This window comes from Nomascus leucogenys, chromosome 15, assembly GCF_006542625.1.
Source record: "Nomascus leucogenys isolate Asia chromosome 15, Asia_NLE_v1, whole genome shotgun sequence".
NCBI classification, from domain to species: Eukaryota; Metazoa; Chordata; class Mammalia; order Primates; family Hylobatidae; genus Nomascus; species Nomascus leucogenys.
In genome coordinates this window covers 32395972-32417149 of record NC_044395.1, presented here as the reverse complement: position 1 = coordinate 32417149, position 21178 = coordinate 32395972, and the positions used below count along the sequence as shown (strand labels likewise).

The 21178-nt window shown below is 39.6% G+C and overlaps 1 protein-coding gene across 1 annotated transcript in view; it reads right to left on the bottom strand.

Annotated features, from left to right (window-relative positions):
• Window positions 1-21178, bottom strand: part of TMEM123 (transmembrane protein 123) — a 57668-nt gene that overhangs the window by 34900 nt on the left and 1590 nt on the right. The window contains exon 2 of the mRNA XM_012495908.2: window positions 18541-18597. Within this exon, the coding sequence (XP_012351362.2) occupies window positions 18541-18597 (57 nt within the window). The remainder of the gene's footprint in view (window positions 1-18540; window positions 18598-21178) is intronic.

Genomic DNA, 21178 nt, shown 5'->3' with positions numbered 1-21178 from the left:
GGGAGGTGGAGGTGAGTGAAATCAGCCTTCCCTCTGAAGGAGCTGACTTTCTAGTTGGGGAGGCAGAGTGAGATGAAGCATCACATTACATTACTATAAACCAGCAAACCACAAAGTCCTCTGAAGGCTGGTACCCCAGTTATAAGCCTAGAAGTCTAGGACTGGACCTGAGGAAACAAGCTTGAGCAATCTAAAGGCTGAAAGGGTAACTGGTAGCCAGAAAAAGGCAAAGATGAAAGGAAGAGCTCTTCAGGTAGTGAGAACAGAACATGCAAAGGTCTCATGGCAGAGAGGGTGGAGAAAGGAGGAACCAAAAAGGTAAGTGTGGCCACAGAGCTAGGAAAAACACATTTATTCAGGTCCTGGTTTTGTGCCAGGTGCTTTACATGTTACCTCATTTAACCCATGAGATGGCTATACTCTCTTAGCCGCATGAGACAGCCATCTTTCTATAATCAGCTCTATTTCATAGCAGGAAGTGAGAAGGCAGAGATTAAGCAGCTTGCTCAAATTCAATTAACAGCAAAGCAATTTTTCTCTTTTGTTATCTTCCCCAAAATACAACATAATACACATACTGGGTGGGGATGACATGGGGGAGGGACCACTAAACTAGTGAGCCAAATTCAATGTGGGGTGAAAAAAGTAGTCAAACCAATTCTTACTGAACAGTCAGGTAAGAGACTAAAAAAAATCACTTTTCAACTAGTTGTTTTCATGTCATAAAGATGTAACCATAATGAAATGTTTTGTAGGAGAGGGTCAGTTCCCATTTTAGGAAACTGTGCTTATGTCGCTGGGTTAAAAAAAAAACTAAAAATAGTTGGTGGGATACTTAAAAAAAAAACTATGTATTTATGGTGTACAACATGATATTTTGATATATGTACACAATGTGGAATCACTAAATAAATATATGCATTACCTCACATACTTATCTTTGTAAACTGAGAAATTACAGCTGTATAAATTTATAGGTATAAAGTGATGTTACGATTTATGAATACATGTAGAATAATTTAATCATGCTAATTAACATATCCATCACCTCAAATACTTATTTTTGTGGTGAGAACATTGAAATTTTACTCAGCAATTTTGGAAGGTACCATACCACTATTAACTATATTCACTATGCTGTGCAATAGAAAAAAATAAGTATTCCTCTTCTCTGAGGCTCTGTATCCTTTAACCATCATCTCCCCTTTTTCCCCACCCTGCAGCTTCTGGGAACCACCATTCTACTCTCTGCAGTTCCATCCATGTTGTCTCAAATGACAGAATTTGCACATTTGATTTTTTAAAGCTGAATGGTATTCCATTGTGTGTATACGTATCACATGTGCTTTATCCATTCATCTGCTGATGAACAGTTAGGTTGATTCTATAACTTGGTGATATGGGCTGGCTGTGTCCCCACCCAAATCTCATCTTGAATTGTAATCCCCATGTGTCGTGGCAGTGACCCAGTAGCAGGTAACTGAATCATGGGGGCAGTTTCCCCCATGGTGTTCCCATGATAGTGAGTTCTCAGGAGATCTGATGGTTTTATAAGCATCTGGCATCTCCCTGCTGGCACTCATTCTCTCTCCTGCCACCCTGTGAAGACGTGCCTTCTGCCATGATTGTGAGTTTCCTGAAGCCTTCCTAGCCATGTGGAACTGAGTCAATTAAACCTCTTTTCTTTATAAATTACTCAGTCTTGGGTATTTCTTCATAGCAGTGTAAGAACAGATTAATACCGGGAGTGGGGTGCTACTATAAGGATAGCTGAAAATGTGGAAGCAACTTTGGAACTGGTTAACAGGCAGAGGTTTAAACAGTTTGGAGGACTTAGAAGAAGACAGGGAAATGTGGGGAAGTTTGGAACTTCCTAGAGACTTGGAGGGCTCAGAAGACAAAAAGATGTGGGAAAGTTTGGAACTTCCTAGAGACTTGTTGAATGGCTTTGACCAAAACGCTGATAGTGATATGGACAATGAAGTCCAGGCTGAGGTGGTCTCAGATGGAGATTTGAGGAACTTGTTGAGAAATGGAGTAAAGGTCACTCTTGCTATGCTTTAGCAAAGAGACGGGTGGCATTTTGCCCCTGCCCTAGAGATCTGTGGAACTGGAACTTGAGAGACATGATTTAGGATACCTGGCAGAAGAAATTTCTAAGCAGCAAAGCATTCAAGAGGTAGCAGAGCGTAAGAGTTTGGAAAATATGTAGCCTGATGATATGACAGAAAAGAAAAACCCATTCTATGAGGAGAAATTCAAGCCAGTTGCAGAAATTTGCATAAGTAACAAGGGGCCAAATGTTAACCACCAAAAGACAATGGGGAAAATGTCTCCAGGGCATGTCAGATACCTTCACAGCAGCCCCTCCCATCACAGGCCTGGAGGCCTAGGAGGGAAAAATGGTTTCCTGGGCCAGGCCCAGGAGCCCCCTGCCCTATACAGCCTGGGGACATAGTGCCCTGCGTCTCAGCTGCTTCAGCTCCAGCCATGGCTAAAAGGGGTCAAAGTACAGCGCAGGCCATTGCTTCAGAGGGTGCAAGCCCCAAGCCTTGGTGGTTTCCATGTAGTGTTGAGCCTGTGGGTGCACAGAAGTCAAGAACTGAGGTTTGGGAACCTCTGACTGGATTTCAGAGAATGTATAGAAATGCCTGGAAGTCCAGGCAGAAGTTTGCTGCAGGGGTGCAGCCCTCATGGAGAAACTCTACTAGGGTAGTGCAGAAGGGAAATGTGGGGCTGGAGCCCTCACACAGGGTCCCCACTGGGGTATTGCCTAGTGGAGCTGTGAGAAGAGGGCCACTGTCCTCCAGCCCTCAGAATGGTAGATCTATCAACAGCTTGCACTGTGTCTGGAAAAGCCACACTCAACGCCAGCTAGTGACAGCATCTAGGAAGGGGGCTGTACTCTGCAAAGCCACAGGGGTGGAGCTGCTCAAGGACATGGGAGCCCACCTCTTGCATCAGCATGATCTGGATATGAGACACAGAGTCATAGGAAATCATTTTGGAACTTTAAGGTTTAATGACTGCCCTACTGGATTTCAGACTTGCATGGGGCCTGCAGCTCCTTTGTTCTGGCCAATTTATCCCATTTGGAACAGGTGTATTTACCCAATGCCTATACTCCCATTGTATCTAGGAAGTAACTAACTTGCTTTTGATTTTACAGGCTCATAGGTGGAAGGGACTTGCCTTATCTCGGTTGAGATTTTGGACTTTTGGGTTAATGCTGGAATGAGTTAAGACTTTGGAAGACTGTTGGGAAAGCAAGAAGTCTGAGGGCATGAGATTTGGGAGGGGCCAGTGGTAAAATTATATGGTTTGGCTATGTCTCCACTCAAATTTCATCTTGAATTGTAATCCCCACAATCCCCAAGTGTCATGGCAGCAAGCTGGTGGGAGGTAACTGAATCATGGGGGTGGTTTCCCCTATGCTGTTCTCGTGACAGTTTTTCATGAGATCTGATGGTTTTATAAGTGTCTGGCCATTTCCCCTGCTGGCACTCATTCTCTCTCCTGCCACCCTGTGAAGAGGTGCCTTCTACCATGATTATAAGTCTCCTGAGGCCTCCCTAGCCATGTGGAATTGTGACTCAATTAAACCTCTTTTCTTTATAAATTATCCAGTCTCCAGTATTTATTTATAGCAGTGAGAACAGATAAATACACCTGGCTATTGTGAATAGTGCTGTAATGAACATGGGAGTGCAGGCATCTTTTTGACATATTGATTTCCAGTCTTTTGTGTAAATACCCAGAAGTGGGATTGCTGGATCATATGGTAATTCTATTTTTAATTTTTTGAGGAACTTCCATATGGTTTTCCATAATGGCTGTACTAATTTACATACTCACCAACAGTGTACAAGAGTCCCCCTTTGTCCACATCATCACCAACATTTGTTATCTTTCGTCTTTTTGAGAATAGCCATTCTCATAGGTGTGAGAAGACATTTCATTGTGGTTTTAATTTGCATTTCCCTAATGATTCTTAACATTCAGCAATTTGTTGGCTATCTGCATGTCTTCTTTTGAGAAATAACTGTCTATTCAGGTTTCTTGCCCATTTTTAAATTGGATTATTTTCTTTCTATAGAGTTGAGTTCTTTATATATTTTTAATACTAACCCTTTAACAAATATATGGCTTTCAAATATTCCCTCCCAATCTGTATGACGTCTCTTCATTCTGTTGTTTCCTTTTTATGCAGAAGCTTTCCAGTTTGATGTAATCTTGTCTATTTTTGTTTTTGTTGCCTGTGCTTTTGGGGCCAAATCTAAAATATCATTGCCCAGACCAATGTTGTGTAGTTTTTCCTATTTTTTTCTAGTAGTTTTACAACTTCAGGATTCATGTTAAATCTTTAACTCATTTTGAGTTGATTTTTCCATATGGAAATCATGTGGTCTGAGATAAGGGTGTATTTCATTCTTCTGCATGTAGATAACCAGTTTTCCCAACATAATTCATTAAAGAGACTGTCCTTTTCCCATTGTGTATCCTTGCACCTTTGTCTGAAATCAACTGGCCATCCATATGTGATGGGAACTCTTAAAATCTACTCTCTTAACAATTTTCAAGTATACAACATATTCTGAGCTATAGTCACCACAATATATAATAGCTTTGTGGTGGGAGTACTTTGAATAATTATTTTAAATATATATACTTTGCTTCCAGAATTTCTACAACAGGCTGGGCACAGTGGCTCACACCTGTAATCCCAGCACACTGGGAGGCCAAGGCAGAAGGATTGCTTGAGGGCAGAAGGATTGCTTGAGCCCAGAAGTTTGAGACCAGCTTGGGCAACAAAGTGAGATTCCGTCTCTATAAAAATAAATACATAATAATTTTCCACTAGAAACCTGTATTATCTTTATAATCAGAAAAAATAACAGACACAGACAAGCTAACAAAAAGACAACCCAACTTAAAAAATGGCAAAGGACTTGGATAAACATTTCTTCACAGAAAATATACAAATGACCAATAATCACATGAAAAAATGTTCAACTCATTAGTTATCAAGGAAATGCAAGTCAAAAACACATCACATGCCCATTAGGATAGATACAACCAAAAAAACCATACAACAACAAGGACTGGTGAGGATATGAAGAAAATAAAACCCTTATACACTGCTGGTGTGTATCTAAAATGGTGTAGCTACTTTGGAAAACAGTTTGGCAGTTCATTAAACAAAGTTACCATATGACCTGGCAATTCTACTCCTAGGTATATTCCCAATAAAAATGAAAATATATGTCCACACAAAAGTGTTTACACAAATATTCATAGAAGCATTATTCATAATACCAAAAGGTAGAACCAACTCCAATGTCCATCAACAGATGAATGGATAAACCGCATGTGACATACCTATAGCGTGAATTGTGTGGCCATAAAAGAGAATGAAGTATGGAAAGAAGACAGTCACAAAAGACTACATACTACATGATTCCATTCATATGAAAGTCCAGAACAGGAAAATGAAAGTAGATTTGTGGTTGCTTAGGGCTGGTGGGGGCAACAGCAGGTAGGATAAGGGGGTGATAAATAAAGGGCACAGGGCTTCTTTTTGAGGTGATGAAAATGTTCTAAAATTGACTGTGGTGATGGTTAAACATACCTGTGAATATACTAAAAATCACTGGACTGTACACTCGAAATGGGGTGTGTGATTATATAAATTTATTTACATAATGTGATTATATAAATTTATAAATTATATAAATTTAATTATATGGTATGTGAATTACATCTCAGTGAAGATATTTAAAAAAAAATGCATGAAGTTTTCTTAACAAAAAGGCAAAACAAAGAAACCAAAAGCCATTATGAAAATATTCTTGGTTTAACTCCTTATTTTTTATTTTATGTTATTTTATTTTGAGATGGAGTTTCCCACTATTGCCCAGGCTGCAGTGCAATGGAATGATCTCGACTCACTGCAGCTTCCACCTCCCAGGTGATTCTCCTGCCTCAGCCTTCCGAGCAGCTGGGACTACAGGCGCGCATCACCATGCCTGGCTAATTTTTGCATTTTTAGTAGAGACAAGGTTTTGCCATGTTGGTCAGGCTGGTATCAAACTCCTGACCTCAAGTGATCCGCCCGCCTCGGCCTCCCAAAGTGCTGGGATTACAGGCGTGAGCCACGTGCCCAGCCTCAATTTAACTCCTTATAAAGAAATGTAATTCAAAGCCAGGAAGACTGGTGCATGCATTACTTTACTAATAGACTGTAAACAAAATTATGTATTTAAAAAATACAGACACGCAAAGAGATGAAGAGCCATGCAGTTAATGTTCAGAACCAATTATTGTTTAACTCTACTTACTGCTTAACTCAAAGTTTCTTCCTAAGAACTTCATACATCTGGGAAAAATTATTCATGAGAAATCTTTGTGTTACTCAACATGCTGGGGTAAGTCATCAATTTTAGTCTGAAAGAAGGAAGTCATGGGAATCTAGAGCAAGCCTGCCTGTTCTCTGTGAAAAAGGAGTATTTAATGCAAAAGAAAGACAATAAAAAAGAATGTCAAGTATTAAATGCCAATTGAGTTCATTCTCCTATTCACACTAGAATTTAGACTGAACCCACTGTGAGCCAGATGGCTGCATTATGGAAAAACAACAGGAACCCAGAATTTGGTAGTTGATTTTTCTGGCCCACATCTACTTTTTTTGGCCTATGTTTTATCTTCTACACCATCTTTTGTTTTTCCTGCTTTTGAAAAGGAAAAAAACCAAATATTTAAAAAATGCCCCCAAATTTTGTTTTCCTGTTAGTTTTGTTGCCGTTGTGCACTTTGTTTTTAGGATTTTTGCGTGCTTTTTCAGTTTGTGTACTTTCCCCCACTGTTTATCTCTTCTAATACCCATTCATCATGACTTCTTCTCCCTACTCCCACCATCCCACAGGTAAATTCAGTATTTCCTGGGTTTTCCCAGAATTTACATGACAGGCTGGTTACTCAGCCCAGCCCCATCTCTGTAACCCTTAAAATACAAAAATTAGCTGGGTGTGGTGGCACACACCAGTAATCTCAGCTACTCAGGAGGCTGAGGCAGGAGATTGCTTGAACCCAGGAGGCGGAGGTTTCAGTGAGTTGAGATTGAGCCACTGTACTCCAGCCTGGGTGAAAGAATGAGACGCCATCTCAAAAAAAAAAAAAAAAAAAAAAAAAAAAATTTTTTTTTTTTACGTTTAAAATGTTACATGTTCCCTTTCATAGTTCACATCGCAATAAAGTACAGCAGTAGTCCTTAATCTGAATTGGAAGCATTTAATTTGGGTCCTAATTACAACTTTAAGAATGGAGGCATACTTCAGGAAAGAAAGCACCAGTGCAGTTCCAATTTATTATTGTATCTGCTGTCTTGAGAGTACAGAGTGTATGAAAGTGCATAGTGGTTTAGAATCACTATAAAATTTAAAAAGACCTAGAGACATTAACAAGAATCCACATTCTAAGTTCTCAGAATCCACATTTCTGACCTTGTCTGCTGGGGCTTGCTCTGTTTTTGATGTCTCAAAATATAATTCTTTTATTGAAATATATGTTCCTCATCCTGTTTCAGGGCTTCTGCCTGGAATGTTCCTCCCCCTAGCATTTGTAGGGCTGGCTCCTTCCTGTCCTGCAGGTCTCAGCTCAGATGATCCCACCTCAGAGAGGGTTTCTCTGACCAGCCAATCTGCAGCCCTTCCTAGTCACTTTTTTCCACATTGCCCTCTTTATGCATGGGGGTAGAGAGGTGTTTTACCCTGTTTATTTATTTATTATTATTATTTTTTGAGACAAAGTCTTGCTCTGTCACCCAGGCTGGAGTACAGGGGCACAATCTCGGGTCACTGCAACTCCCGACACCCGGGATCAAGCAATTCTCCTGCCTCAGCCTACTGAGTAGCTGGGATTACAGGCACACATCACCACACCCAGCTAATTTTTTATTTTCAGTAGAGAGGGGGTTTCACCATGTTGGCCAGGTGGTCTCGCATTCCTGACCTCAAGTGATCTGCTCCCCTCAGCCTCCCAGAGTGCTGGGAGTACAGCCATGAGCCACCATGCCCAGCCTATTTATTTTTAATCACAACCCAAAATCATCTTTTTAGTTGTTTACTTCCTTATAGTCTATGTCTCTCCACCTGGATATTATCTTCATGAGAGCAGGAACTTATCCATCTTATTTACCACTTTATGCCTTGTGCCTAAAACAGTGACTAACAGAGTGGGCAGTCCAAACTAATAGCTGTTCACTGAGTAAGTGAGCATAATATTGCATTATTTTCCTACATTTCATTCCTTTAAACAAAATTGGATGATGTTAAAAATTACCAGCAACGGGTTCCAAGATGGCCAAATAGGAACAGCTCCAGTCTACAGCTCCCAGTGTGAGCGACGCAGAAGATAGGCGGATTTCTGCATTTCCAGCTGAGGTACCAGGTTCATCTCACTGGGGCTTGTTGGAGAGTGGGTGCAGCCCACAGAGTGTAAGCTGAAGCAGGGCAGGGCATTGCCTCACCCAGGAAGCACAACGGGTTGGGGAATTCCCTTTCCTAGCAAAAGGAAGCCGTGACAGACGGTACCTGGAAAATCGGGACACTCCCACCCTAATACTGCGCTTTTCCAATGGCCTTAGCAAATGGCACACCAGGAGATTGTATCCCGCGTGTGGCTCAGAGGGACCCACACCCACAAAGCCTCGCTCACTGCTAGCACAACAGTCTGAGATCAAACTGCAAGGTGGCAGCGAGGCTGGGGGAGGGGCGTCCGCCAGTGCTGAGACTTGAGTAGATAAACAAAGTGGCCAGGAAGCTCGAACTAGGTGGAGCCCACCACAGCTCAAGGAGGCCTGCCTGCCTCTGTAGATTCCACCTCTGGGAGCAGGGCATACATAGCTGAACAAAAGGCAGTAGAAACTTCTGCAGACTTAAACTTGCCTGTCTGACAGCTTTAAAGAGAGTAGTGGTTCTCCCAGCACAGAGTTTGAGATCTGAGAACGGACAGACTGCCTCCTCAAGTGGGTCCCTGACCCCCGGGAAGCCTAACTGGGAGACACCTCCCAGCTTCCAGAGGAAGGATCAGGCAGCAACCTTTGCTGTTCTGCAATATTTGCTGTTCTGCAGCCTCCGCTGGTGATACCCAGGCAAACAGGGTCTGGAGTGGACCTCCAGCAAACTCCAACAGACCTGCAGCTGAGGGTCCTGACTGTTAGAAGGAAAACTAACAGAAAGGACATCCACACCAAAACCCCATCTGTATGTCACCATCATCAAAGACCAAAGGTAGATAAAACCACAAAGATGGGGAGAAACCAGAGCAGAAAAGCGGAAAATTCTAAAAATCAGAGCACCTCTTCTCCTCCAAAGGAATGCAGCTCCTCGCCAGCAACAGAACAAAGCTGGATGGAGAATGACTTTGATGAGTTGAGAGAAGGCTTCAGACAATCGGTAATAACAAACTTCTCAAAGCTAAAGGAGGATGTTTGAACCCCTGGCAAACAAGCTAAAAACCTTGAAAAAAGATTAGACGAATAGCTAACTAGAATAAATAGAATAGAGAAGACCTTAAATGACCTGATGGAGCTGAAAACCATGGTGCGAGAACTATGTGACGCATGCACAGGCTTCAGTAGCTGATTCGATCAACTGGAAGAAAGTGTATCAGTGATTGAAGATTAAATGAATGAAATGTAGCAAGATTGTAAGTTTAGAGAAAAAAGAGTAAAAAGAAACGAATAAAGCCTTCAAGAAATATGGGACTATGGGAAAAGACCAAATCTATGTCTGATTGGTGTACCTGAAAGTGATGGGGAGCATGGAACCGAGTTGGAAAACACTCTTCAGGATATTATCCAGGAGAACTTCCCCAACCTAGCAAGGCAGGCCAACATTCCAATTCATTAAATACAGAGAATGCCACAAAGATACTCCTCGAGAAGAACAACTCCAAGACACATAATTGTCAGATTCACCAAAGTTGAAATAAAGGAAAAAATACTAAGGGCAGCCAGAGAGAAAGGTTGGGTTACCCACGAAGCGAAGCCCATCAGACTAACAGCGGATCTCTCGGCAGAAACTCCACAAGCCAGAAGAAAGTAGGGGGCCAATATTCAACATTCTTAAAGAAAAGAATTTTCAACCCAGAATTTCATATCCAGCCAAACACTAAGCTTCTTAAGTGAAGGAGAAATAAAATCCTTTACAGACAAGCAAATGCTGAGAGATTTTGTCACCACCAGGCCTGCCTTACAAGAGCTCCTGAAGGAAGCACTAAACATGGAAAGGAACAACCAGTACCAGCCACTGCAAAAACATGCCAAATTGTAAAGACCATCGATGATAGAAAGAAACTGCATTAACTAACGAGCAAAATAACCAGCTAACATCATAATGACAGGATCAAACTCACACATAACAATATTAACCTTAAATGTAAATGGGATAAACGATCCAACTAAAACACAGACTGGCAAATTGGATAAAGAGTCAAGACCAATCAGTGTGCTGTATTCAGGAGACCCATCTCACGTGCAGACACACATAGGCTCAAAATAAAGGGATGCAGGAAGATCTACCAAGCAAATGGAAAACAAAAAAAGGCAGGGGTTGCAATCCTAGTCTCTGATAAAACAGACTTTAAACCAACAAAGGTCAAAAGAGACAAAGGTGGCCATCACATAATGATAAAGGGATCAATTCAACAAGGGCTAACTATCCTAAATACATATGCACCCAATACAGGAGCACCTAGATCCATAAAGCAAGTCCTTAGAGACCTACAAAGAGACTCAGACTCCCACACAATAATAATGGGAGACTTTAACACCCCACTGTCAACATTAGACAGATCAACCAGACAGAAAGGTAACAAGGATATCCAGGACTTGAACTCAGCTCTGCACCAAGCAGACCTAATTGACATCTACAGAACTCTCCACCCCAAATCAACAGAATATACATTCTTCTCAGCACCACATTGCACTTATTGAAAACTGACCACATAGGTGGAAGTAAAGCACTCCTCAGCAAATGTAAAAGCACAGAAATTACAACAAACTGTCTCTCGGACCACAGTGCAATCAAACTAGAACTCAGGATTAAGAAACTCACTCAAAACCACTCAACTACATGGAAACTGAACAACCTGCTCCTGAATGACTATGTACCCAGTAGTTATGTACTACTGGGTACATAATGAAACAAAGGCAGAAATATAGATGTTCTTTGAACCCAATGAGAACAAAGACACAACATACCAGAATCTCTGGGACACATTTAAAGCAGTGTGTAGAGGGAAATTTATAGCACTAAATGCCCACAAGAGAAAGCAGGAAAGATCTAAAATTGACACCCTAACATCACAGTTAAAAGAACTAGAGAAAGAGCAAACACAGTCAAAAGCTAGCAGAAGGCAAGAAATACCTAGGATCAGAGCAGAACTGAAGGAGATAAACACACAAAAAACCCTTCAAAAAAAAAAAAAATCAATGAATCCAGAAGCTGGTTTTTTGAAAAGATCAACAAAATTGATAGACCACTAGCAAGACTAATAAAGAAGAAAAGAGAGAAGAATCAAATAGACGCAATAAAAAATGATAAAGGGGATATCACCACCAATCCCACAGAAATACAAACTACCAGCAGAGAATACTATAAACACCTCTACGCAAATAAACTAGAATATCTAGAAGAAATGGATAAATTCCTGGACACATAAACCCTCCCAAGACTAAACCAGGAAGAAGTTGAATCCCTGAATAGACCAGTATCAGTCTCTGAAATTAAGGCAATAATTAATAGCCTACCAACCAAAAACAGTCCAGGACCAGACGGATTCACAGCCGAATTCTACCAGAGGTACAAAGAGGAGCTGGTAGCACTCCTTCTGAAACTATTCCAATCAATAGAAAAAGAGGGAATCCTCCCTAACTCATTTTATGAGGCCAGCATCATCCTGATACCAAAGCCTGGCAGAGATACAACAAAAGAAGATAATTTTAGACCAATATCCCAGATGAACATCGATGTAAAAATTCTCAATAAAATACTGGCAAACCAAACCCAGCAGCACATCAAAAAGCTTATCCACCACAATCAAGTTGGCTTCATCCCTGGGATGCAAGGCTGGTTCAACATATGCAAATCAATAAACGTAATCCATCATATAAACAGAACCAACAACAAAAACCACATGATTATCTGAATAGATGCAGAAAAGGCCTTCAACAAAATTCAACAACCCTTCATGCTAAAAACTCTCAATAAATAGGTATTGATGGGACGTATCTCAAAATAATGAGAGCTATTTAAGACAAACCCACAGCCAATATCATTCCAAATAGGCAAAAACTGGAAGCATTCCCTTTGAAAACTGGCACAAGACAGGGATGCCCTCTCTCACCACTCCTATTCAACACAGTGTTGGAAGTTCTGGCCAGGGCAATCAGGCAAGAGAAAGAAATAAAGGGTATTCAATTAGGAAAAGAGGAAGTCAAATTGTCCCTGTTTGCAGATGACATGACTGTATATTTAGAAAACCCCATCGTCTCAGCCCAAAATCTCCTTAAGCCGATAAGCAACTTCAGCAAAGTCTCAGGATACAAAATCAATGTGCAAAAATCACAAGCATTCCTATATACCAATAACAGACAAACAGCCAAATCATGAGTGAACTCCCATTCACAACTGCTTCAAAGAGAATAAAATACCTAGGAATCCAACTTACAAGGGATGAGAAGGACCTCTTCAAGGAGAACTACAAACCACTGCTCAATGAAACAAAAGAGGACACAAGCAAATGGAAAACATTCCATGCTCATGGATAGGTAGAATCAGTACCATGAAAATGGCCATACTGCCCAAGGTAATTCACAGATTCAATGCCATCCCCATCAAGCTACCAATGACTTTCTTCACAGAATTGGAAAAAACTACTTTCAAGTTCATATGGAACTAAAAAAGAGCCCGCATTGCCAAGACAATCCTAAGCCAAAAGAACAAAGCTGGAGGCATCATGCTACCTGACTTCAAACTATACTACAAGGCTATAGTAACCAAAACAGCATCGTACCGGTACCAAAACAGATATATAGACCAATGCAACAGAACAGAGCCCTCAGAAATAACACCACACTTCTACAACCATCTGATCTTTGACAAACCTGACAAAAACAAGAAATGGGGAAAGGATTCCCTATTTAATAAATGGTGCTGGGAGAACTGGCTAGCCATATGTAGAAAGCTGAAACTGGATCCCTTCCTTACACCTTATACAAAATTTAATTCAAGATGGATTAAAGATTTAAATGTTAGACCTAAAGCCATAAAAACCCTACAAGAAAACCTAAGCAATACCATTCAGGACATAGGCATAGACAAGGACTGCATGACTAAAACACCAAAAGCAATGGCAACAAAAGCCTAAATAGACAAATGGGATCTAATTAAACTAAAGAGCTTTTGCATGGCAAAAGAAACTACCATCAGAGTGAACAGGCAACCTACAGAATGGGAGAAAATTTTTACAATCTACCCATCTGACAAAGGACTAATATCTAGAACATACAAAGAACTTAAACAAATTTACAAGAAAAAAATTCAAACAACCCCATGAAAAAGTGGGCAAAGGATATGAACAGACACTTCTCAAAAGACATTTAGGTAGCCAACACGACACATGAAAAAAATGCTCATCATCACTGGCCATCAGAGAAATGCAAATCAAAACCACAATGAGATACCATCTCACACCAGTTGGAATGGCCATCATTAACAAGTCAGGAAACAACAGGTGCTGGAGAGGATGTGGAGAAATAGGAACACTTTTACACTGTTGGTGGGAGGGTAAACTAGTTCAACCATTGTGGAAGACAGTGTGGCGATTCCTCAAGGATCTAGAACTAGAAATACCATTTGACCCAGCCATCCCATTACTGGGCGTATACCCAAAGGATTATAAATCATGCTGCTATAAAGACACATGCACACGTATGTTTATTGGGGCACTATTCACAATAGCAAAGACTTGGAAGCAACCCAAATGTCCATCAATGATAGAGTGGATTAAGAAAATGTGGCACATATACATCATGGAATACTACGCAGCCATAAAAAAGGATGAGTTCATGTCCTTTGCAGGGACATGGATGAAGCTGGAAACCATCATTCTCAGCAAACTACCGCAAAGAAGAAACCAAATACTGCATGTTCTCACTCACAGGTGGGAATTGTACAATGAGAACACTTGAACACAGGGTGGGGAACATCACACACTAGGGCCTGTTGTGGGTGGGGATGGGGTGGGACAGCATTAGGAGATATACCTAATGTAAATGATGAGTTGACAGGTGCAGCACACCAACATGGCACATGTATACATATGTAACAAACCTGCACATTGTGCACATGTACCATAGAACTGAAAGTATAATAATAATAAATAAATAAAAGACACATGCACACGCATGTTTATTGTGGCACTATTCACAATAGCAAAGACTTGGAACCAACCCAAATGTCCATCAATGATAGACTGGATTAAGAAAATGTGGCACATATACACCATGGAATACTATGCAGCCATAAAAAAGGATGAGTTCATGTCCTTTGTAGGGACATGGATGAAGCTGGAAACCATCATTCTGAGCAAACTATCTGAAGGACAGAAAACCAAACACCACATGTTCTCACTCATAGGTGGGAACTGAACAAAGAGAACTCTTGGACACAGGACAGGGAACATCACACACCAGGGCCTGTCGTGGGGTGGGGGGAGGGATAGCATTAGGAGATATACCTAATGTAAATGACGCGTTAATGGGTGCAGCACACCAACATGGCACATGTATACATATGTAACAAATCTGCATGTTGTGTACATGTACCCTAGAACTTGAAGTATAAAAAAAACTACCATCAATTTTCAGATGCAATTTCAAAAACATGAGTTGAACACAATTAACTTTCTGAGGAGTTGAAGCAGTTAAGTGTACTATGAATTCTTTAGTTAGAAAAATTCTTTCCTACATCAAATCTCTAGTTAAAAACTAGTATTGGTATCTGTCTGTATATCTATCTATCACTGTTTGTATCTATCACCATTTGCATCTGTCAATCAATCAATCATTCATCTGTATCACCATTTGCAACTAAAGCAACCTGTCAGGCCAACTGGTTCCTGTCTTCGATTGACTTACAAACTCACAGAAAGTTTCCATCTAATATTCTTTTCACACATAGAACATTTTATCTAAAATAAATAGAAGAAGGTAGTGTGACATATGGGATTATGTACCTGATAAATTCTTTCCACTTCAGTAAGACTTTCATTGTTGCAATTGGGGGTAAAAATTGGAATACAGAATAAGCTGTTCCCAAATTTCCACTGCCTTCTTCTGTAGAAATCTAAATGCAAGCCAGGTCCAAGTGCTCAAAATTGTGGTTAAAAGTTCAGTAGTGCAGAATTAGACTCAATAAAGAAGAAAAGGAAAAGGTACCTAATAGTGTAATAAAGTATTTTTAAAATAAGACCCTCTCACAACTACCCATCCCTGCCATGTCTATGGAAAAAACTAACCCCACTAGAGTGGCCCAAATGACTAGGCCAAGGATGAGTAACCAAACTAATGGCAATCGTGATAAATGGTACATACATGATTAAGAGATAAACGGCTTTGGAAAGGAGTTGGTGCAAGTTATGTCCAAGAAAAGAGCTTCAGATTGGATGATGGTAACCCAATCCTCTCAGATCCCTCTATTGGGAAGCATCAGTGCTATGTGATCAAGGAGACAGCTGTATCCTGAATGATAATGAGCTGCTGTTCTAGTTACTGATGAGATGTGCGCTCCAATCTAGACCATGCCACATTTCCTTACATCCTTGCCCAAACCCATTATGAAAAATAATATGGGCATGTGTCTTCCTTGCACTATAAAGTGTAAATTCATCCATCCACAGAATCTAAAATATAAATACTCTGACTGCAAATGAAATAAGGGGAAATTATTTTCTCTATAAGCTGAAAGTGTGTCAAACAAGTCCCTGCAGACAAGAATGTCAAAAGTATAGCTGTCTTCAAATAATGATTAGAGGACATAAAAAAAATAGAACTGTTACATGGAACTCAGTGGCACACTGGAAAGCAACCTTCATTCCCATTGTTTGACTTCAAGTACCTATATTACTGTATAAACAGAAAAACAGCTGTAATAATGGATAGGATTGGAGCACAAACCAGTACATATCTGCAAAATGTATATAAAAGCGTTTTGATAAGGCAAGTCAGCAATGACAAAATATCTATTTCGTTCCACAATTGAGTTCAACCAACCAAAAATATACATATTCTGCATACCTACTATGCACCAGGCATAGAGTGAGATGTTAGGATGAATAAATCATAGATTTCACTCTCAAGGAACTTAGATGGAGACCAAAACAAGAGAAAAAAGATTCTCTGAAATTCCAACGTGGTGAGTCCTATAAAAGTGATAGACACCCAACATTCTAAGTAGTATTGCAGGCGGTCTCCGCTTTTTCCAACAGTACATTCCTGGAATACACATCATAATGGAATTTGCCAAAGATACTATTTTCCTAGTGAGAGGAAATAATGGCGCCACAGAAACTGCACTAAATAAATAGCACCAAATAAATTGGTAAACAGTATGTTCAAAGAAACAAAGCTTCAACAATGGTCTATGTAACTAAAAAGAAAAACAGTTAAGCATCCATCCTACAAAAATACACAAACTTAACATGTTTCAAAAGTGTTTTCAAGATACAAAGAGGAATGCAACAGTTATGAGAAGTAAAATGCATTGTGCAAAAACATTTTTAATAGTTGTATTATCTGTTCTCCTTCTAGAAAAATTTGAGGCAATGCTTTTCTTCTTTCTCAAAAAATTTCCCTGTGCTAGAAGGGGCATTTGAAATCATCCCACTGACTCTGGAGCTGCCCTCAAAGTATTCAGTTGATTTTTAATAATCATTCACAGTGAAAAGCATTTTTTAAAAGTAAGGCCACACCATATTTCAGACAGTGTGATAAAGAGCCATAGGTTTTAGAATACAACTGGGTTTCAAATCCTGAATGTGACACTTAGTGTCATGTGATCTTGGGCATTTTCTAACCACTCTTGAGTTTCAATTTCCCCATGTGTAAACCAGAAATGACACCTACCTCACCACTGTTAGATTAGTAAATGTATGAGGAGTATCTTATAAGTTGCAGGCATTCAAAAATGGTGTCTATTGCTAATATTACTGTCTTTATGTTTCTTCTACCTCCTTTGTTTACCCAAGGTTAAAAGTTCAGTAGTGCAGAATTAGATTCAATAAAGGACAAAAGGAAAAGGTATCTAATAGTGTAATAAAATATTTTTTAACTAAGACCCTCTCACAACTACCCAATGATAACCACTTTACATTTTGGAGTAATCCCTCTAGACGTTTTTCCTCTCAATGAAAACATTTTCTGTAGAATTACTAAAACTAGAATTAAAGTATGTCCTGACTACGTACCACCAGACACCAGTCGAAAAGGCAGAGATAATGAAACAAAGAACAGCAGTAAACCAAAAACATAAACTAAGTGAAACACTGGGATGCCCCACAGGGATAAAAACTCCAGCAAGTTGCAAAGCAGCATGAATGTACTTAGTGCCACTGAGCTTTACACTTAAAAAAATGGTTAGTTATACATTGTATGTCATGTATATTTTGCCACAAAATAAAAAACAAAAACCAAAAACTCCTAAAAGTTAAGGCTTGGTCCATTTTGTATTCTTAGAACCTAGAATGTGCTAGCTCATTAGAGTCAATAAATATTCCCTGAATAAAAGTAAACAAAACAAGTTAGTGATAGGATCAGTGTACCTTTTTCTAGTTTCCAACTCAGCCAACTGTGAAGATTAAGGGCAGTGAGAAGATAACTTAAAACTTGTTTACAAGAAACATACCGTGATGATTTACTACTGATATTGATGACATCAGCCTGGTTCTTGCATCTTTACATGCTAGTGAACTCAGAGGCCCAAGGCTTTGTCCCAAACTAAAATCACAGGGTAAGGGCCTCACCAAGTGTTTGGGTTGAGTCTGCCTAATGGGTGAAATGTAAGCAGGGTCTCCTTAGAGTCAGCAGAGGTATATTAAGGCTGCCATGGCTGACTAGTTTAGAGTGACTTGTTTCATCAGCAAGACCTGCAGACTTCTGTGCTGACATTTCATATCTACAGGCAAACTACAAAACCCTCACATCTAAAAATGTGCTTCAAAAATTCATAACATGAAATTCCGATACGCTTTTTGTTTTAGAATTTATTCACATCTTTACAAGACTGAGAAAGATTAATCCAGTGAACTATCACTTGCTGATGTCTACTACAGGGCACTAGGGCAGGTTATTGGGATTCATGGGTGAAGAACTCAGGGTTAAAACAGGTCAGTGAACCAGCTTATGCCTACTTCCTTGGCTGTTATTACTTCATGTACCCTAGACAAATGAAAATTTGTTTTTTTTAATCTTTTAAAACTCACCTGTTGAGTTAGCACTGGAGTTGTGTGGAAGCCCAGAATTCTCTATGTTTGTAGATGCTGTAAAAATAAAGAAATATCCTGTTATGAAAGAACATTTAACTAAGAATACTGGCAGTATGTGGTTTTCTGCCTGGGGGAGTGGGGGTAGTGGTGTGTGTGGGGGGGTAGATTATTCCACAGGAAGTTCTACTTTTGCCCCTGTTGTTATGAAACATCTTGAAGCTGTCAGTAAAAGGGACTGTATTATCAGGTTTTTCAAGATAAACATCTAGCTTATGTAACAAACACTTACACAGTACTTACTATATATCAGCCACTGAATGCAATAGCTTTGCCAGAATTCATTTACCCACACAATTGGGGACAGATGGACCAATTTCTGCCACTGACAGCTCTGCTCTTCTAAGTGGAGTGGACCATTTCAGGAGAAGCCCTTTCTACTCATAGGCATCTCTAGGTCTTGCACCACCCTACCAACACCCCTGATTTCATACAATGGAGGGATAAAATAGGATTTTCTTATTTAACTGCACCTTCTCAGTACAGTTTTAATTTTTAAATTAGTACCTTTAGATTTGGAAAAAATGTTAAGAGATTTCTATGTCCCAATTAAGCAACTTTTCAGAGTGCTTTATTCATTTTGAGTCTTTGTCTAATGAAGATTAAGTATGTATAACACATAGGGAGAGAGCAAGTGTATTATTGTGTCCTTTTCACAAAGATGAACTCTCCCCCGCTTAAAAAAAATCCTCCAAGTACAAACAAAAGCAGTAACTTTGAAGGATTTATCTTTACTTCTTGGGCAAATTTCTTCTTTGTGAGAATTTCTTCTTGATGAGACTATCATCTATTTTTCACAAAAGGATACAGTGTAAGATTAACTTGAAAAAGATCAAGGTCAATAGACTACATAGATGTATTTAGCAGCAGATAGCAAATAACTGCCAGCATTATTAGGTGCTTACCACAAGCCAGGGTTATGTGCATTAGTTCATCTAACCCTCTCAACAATTCTTAGGAGTACTGTTTTGCAGACAAGAAGTGAGGCCCAGAGAAGGCCACCCAGATAGAAAGTGGCAGAGACTGGAATTGGACCGGATTGTTTGATTCCTAAGCCTGCAGATATGAGTGCCAAAATGGAACTACTGATTTTCTACTATAAACCTGCTCCTCCCCCAACCTTCCCAATTGTTGCATTACCAGCTGCTCAACCCCAAAACCAAGAGGTCATCCTTTGATTCTTCTCTGTTCCTCATCCCACCCTCCAATCCATCAGCAAGTGATTAGTCCCAACCCCCAACAGATCTAGAATCCACTCTTTTATCTCCATTGCCACTCACCATCATCTTTTGGCTGGGCTAACACAAAAGCCTGTTTTTGTTTCCCTGCTATTGTCACTCTTACGCGATTTCTTAATTTCTTGGCAACTTATTTGAACCCTTGAATACAGCCATTTTCAAGCCACCTCAATCCTTGCACTTTTCAGTTACAAGTCAAAAAAGTCCCTTCTTTCCACAAAGGTTGTTCAAGGTGGGTTTCTGTCACTTGCCACTAAGAGTAATGACTAATAGCCTCCCCTCCCATCCTGCTAATGTTAATGTCATTCATTGGAATACTACAATAAATCCTGTTTGCTGATTTGCAAACTTGCTCATAGTCTCCCTCCTCCAACTGATATTTATAAAGCTATGCAGCAGACTGTGAAGAATATTTTAAAAGCAGAATTTCAATAATGTTTTTATCTTCTCCCACAATATTCTAGGCAATGGTAGTACTGTGGAATAAAAGCATTATCTACTTCAAGAGCCATCATCACCTAACGTGGCTTAGTGGTGAAATGGTTAATTGAAAATTTGGATTCTGATCTGAAACCAAACATGTATTAATTGTTTTACTTGCCATAAATTAGCTTACTTATCTATAAAATGGGGACGATACTGTGAGGATTCAATGGGATGATTTATGGACCTAAATTAGTATAGCGTGGTATGCACAGAATATGTACCCAGTAAAAATCAGCCATAAGAGTTTTAGTATGATTGCTAAAAATCACTATACTTCGTAATGACATTGTATACAGATTACACTATATATGAAGACTACGATTAACAGTTACTAGCTTTTTTGAGAAATCTTCTATTGTATACCTTTTAGTCTAGTTGCAAGGTGACATTATAGTCCGTAGAAACAGATTCCACCTCTGGTTGGTTATACTAGTTTATGAATTCAGGGATCTCCTACTGTAGAGCATTTTAAGTTTTCCAAATGGGACTAACCTCTAGTAAGACATTAAGTAATAAACAGAACAAACAGTGAGTGCTAAAATAGGGCAAAAAAAAAAAATCTGTGTTACGAGGGCAAAGAAAGAAAAGCATGGTCACTCACAGTTTCTCTAATCGGTAATTCATTGGAGAAAAAGTAAGGTTTATCTTCGCAAACACAGCAACAAATTTTTAAAAATGGAGACCTCACCTCATGAAATAATTGGTATAAAATTAGGACCAAGATACACGATGGACATGATTTTACCACTTTTTTCTTAAATGATCTCAAAATTAGGTCTGCGAAGCCAGTTTGTCACATGCACAATTAAGCAAACAAAAAAACTTCAGCAAAACAAAGAAAAATTGTTAATTCA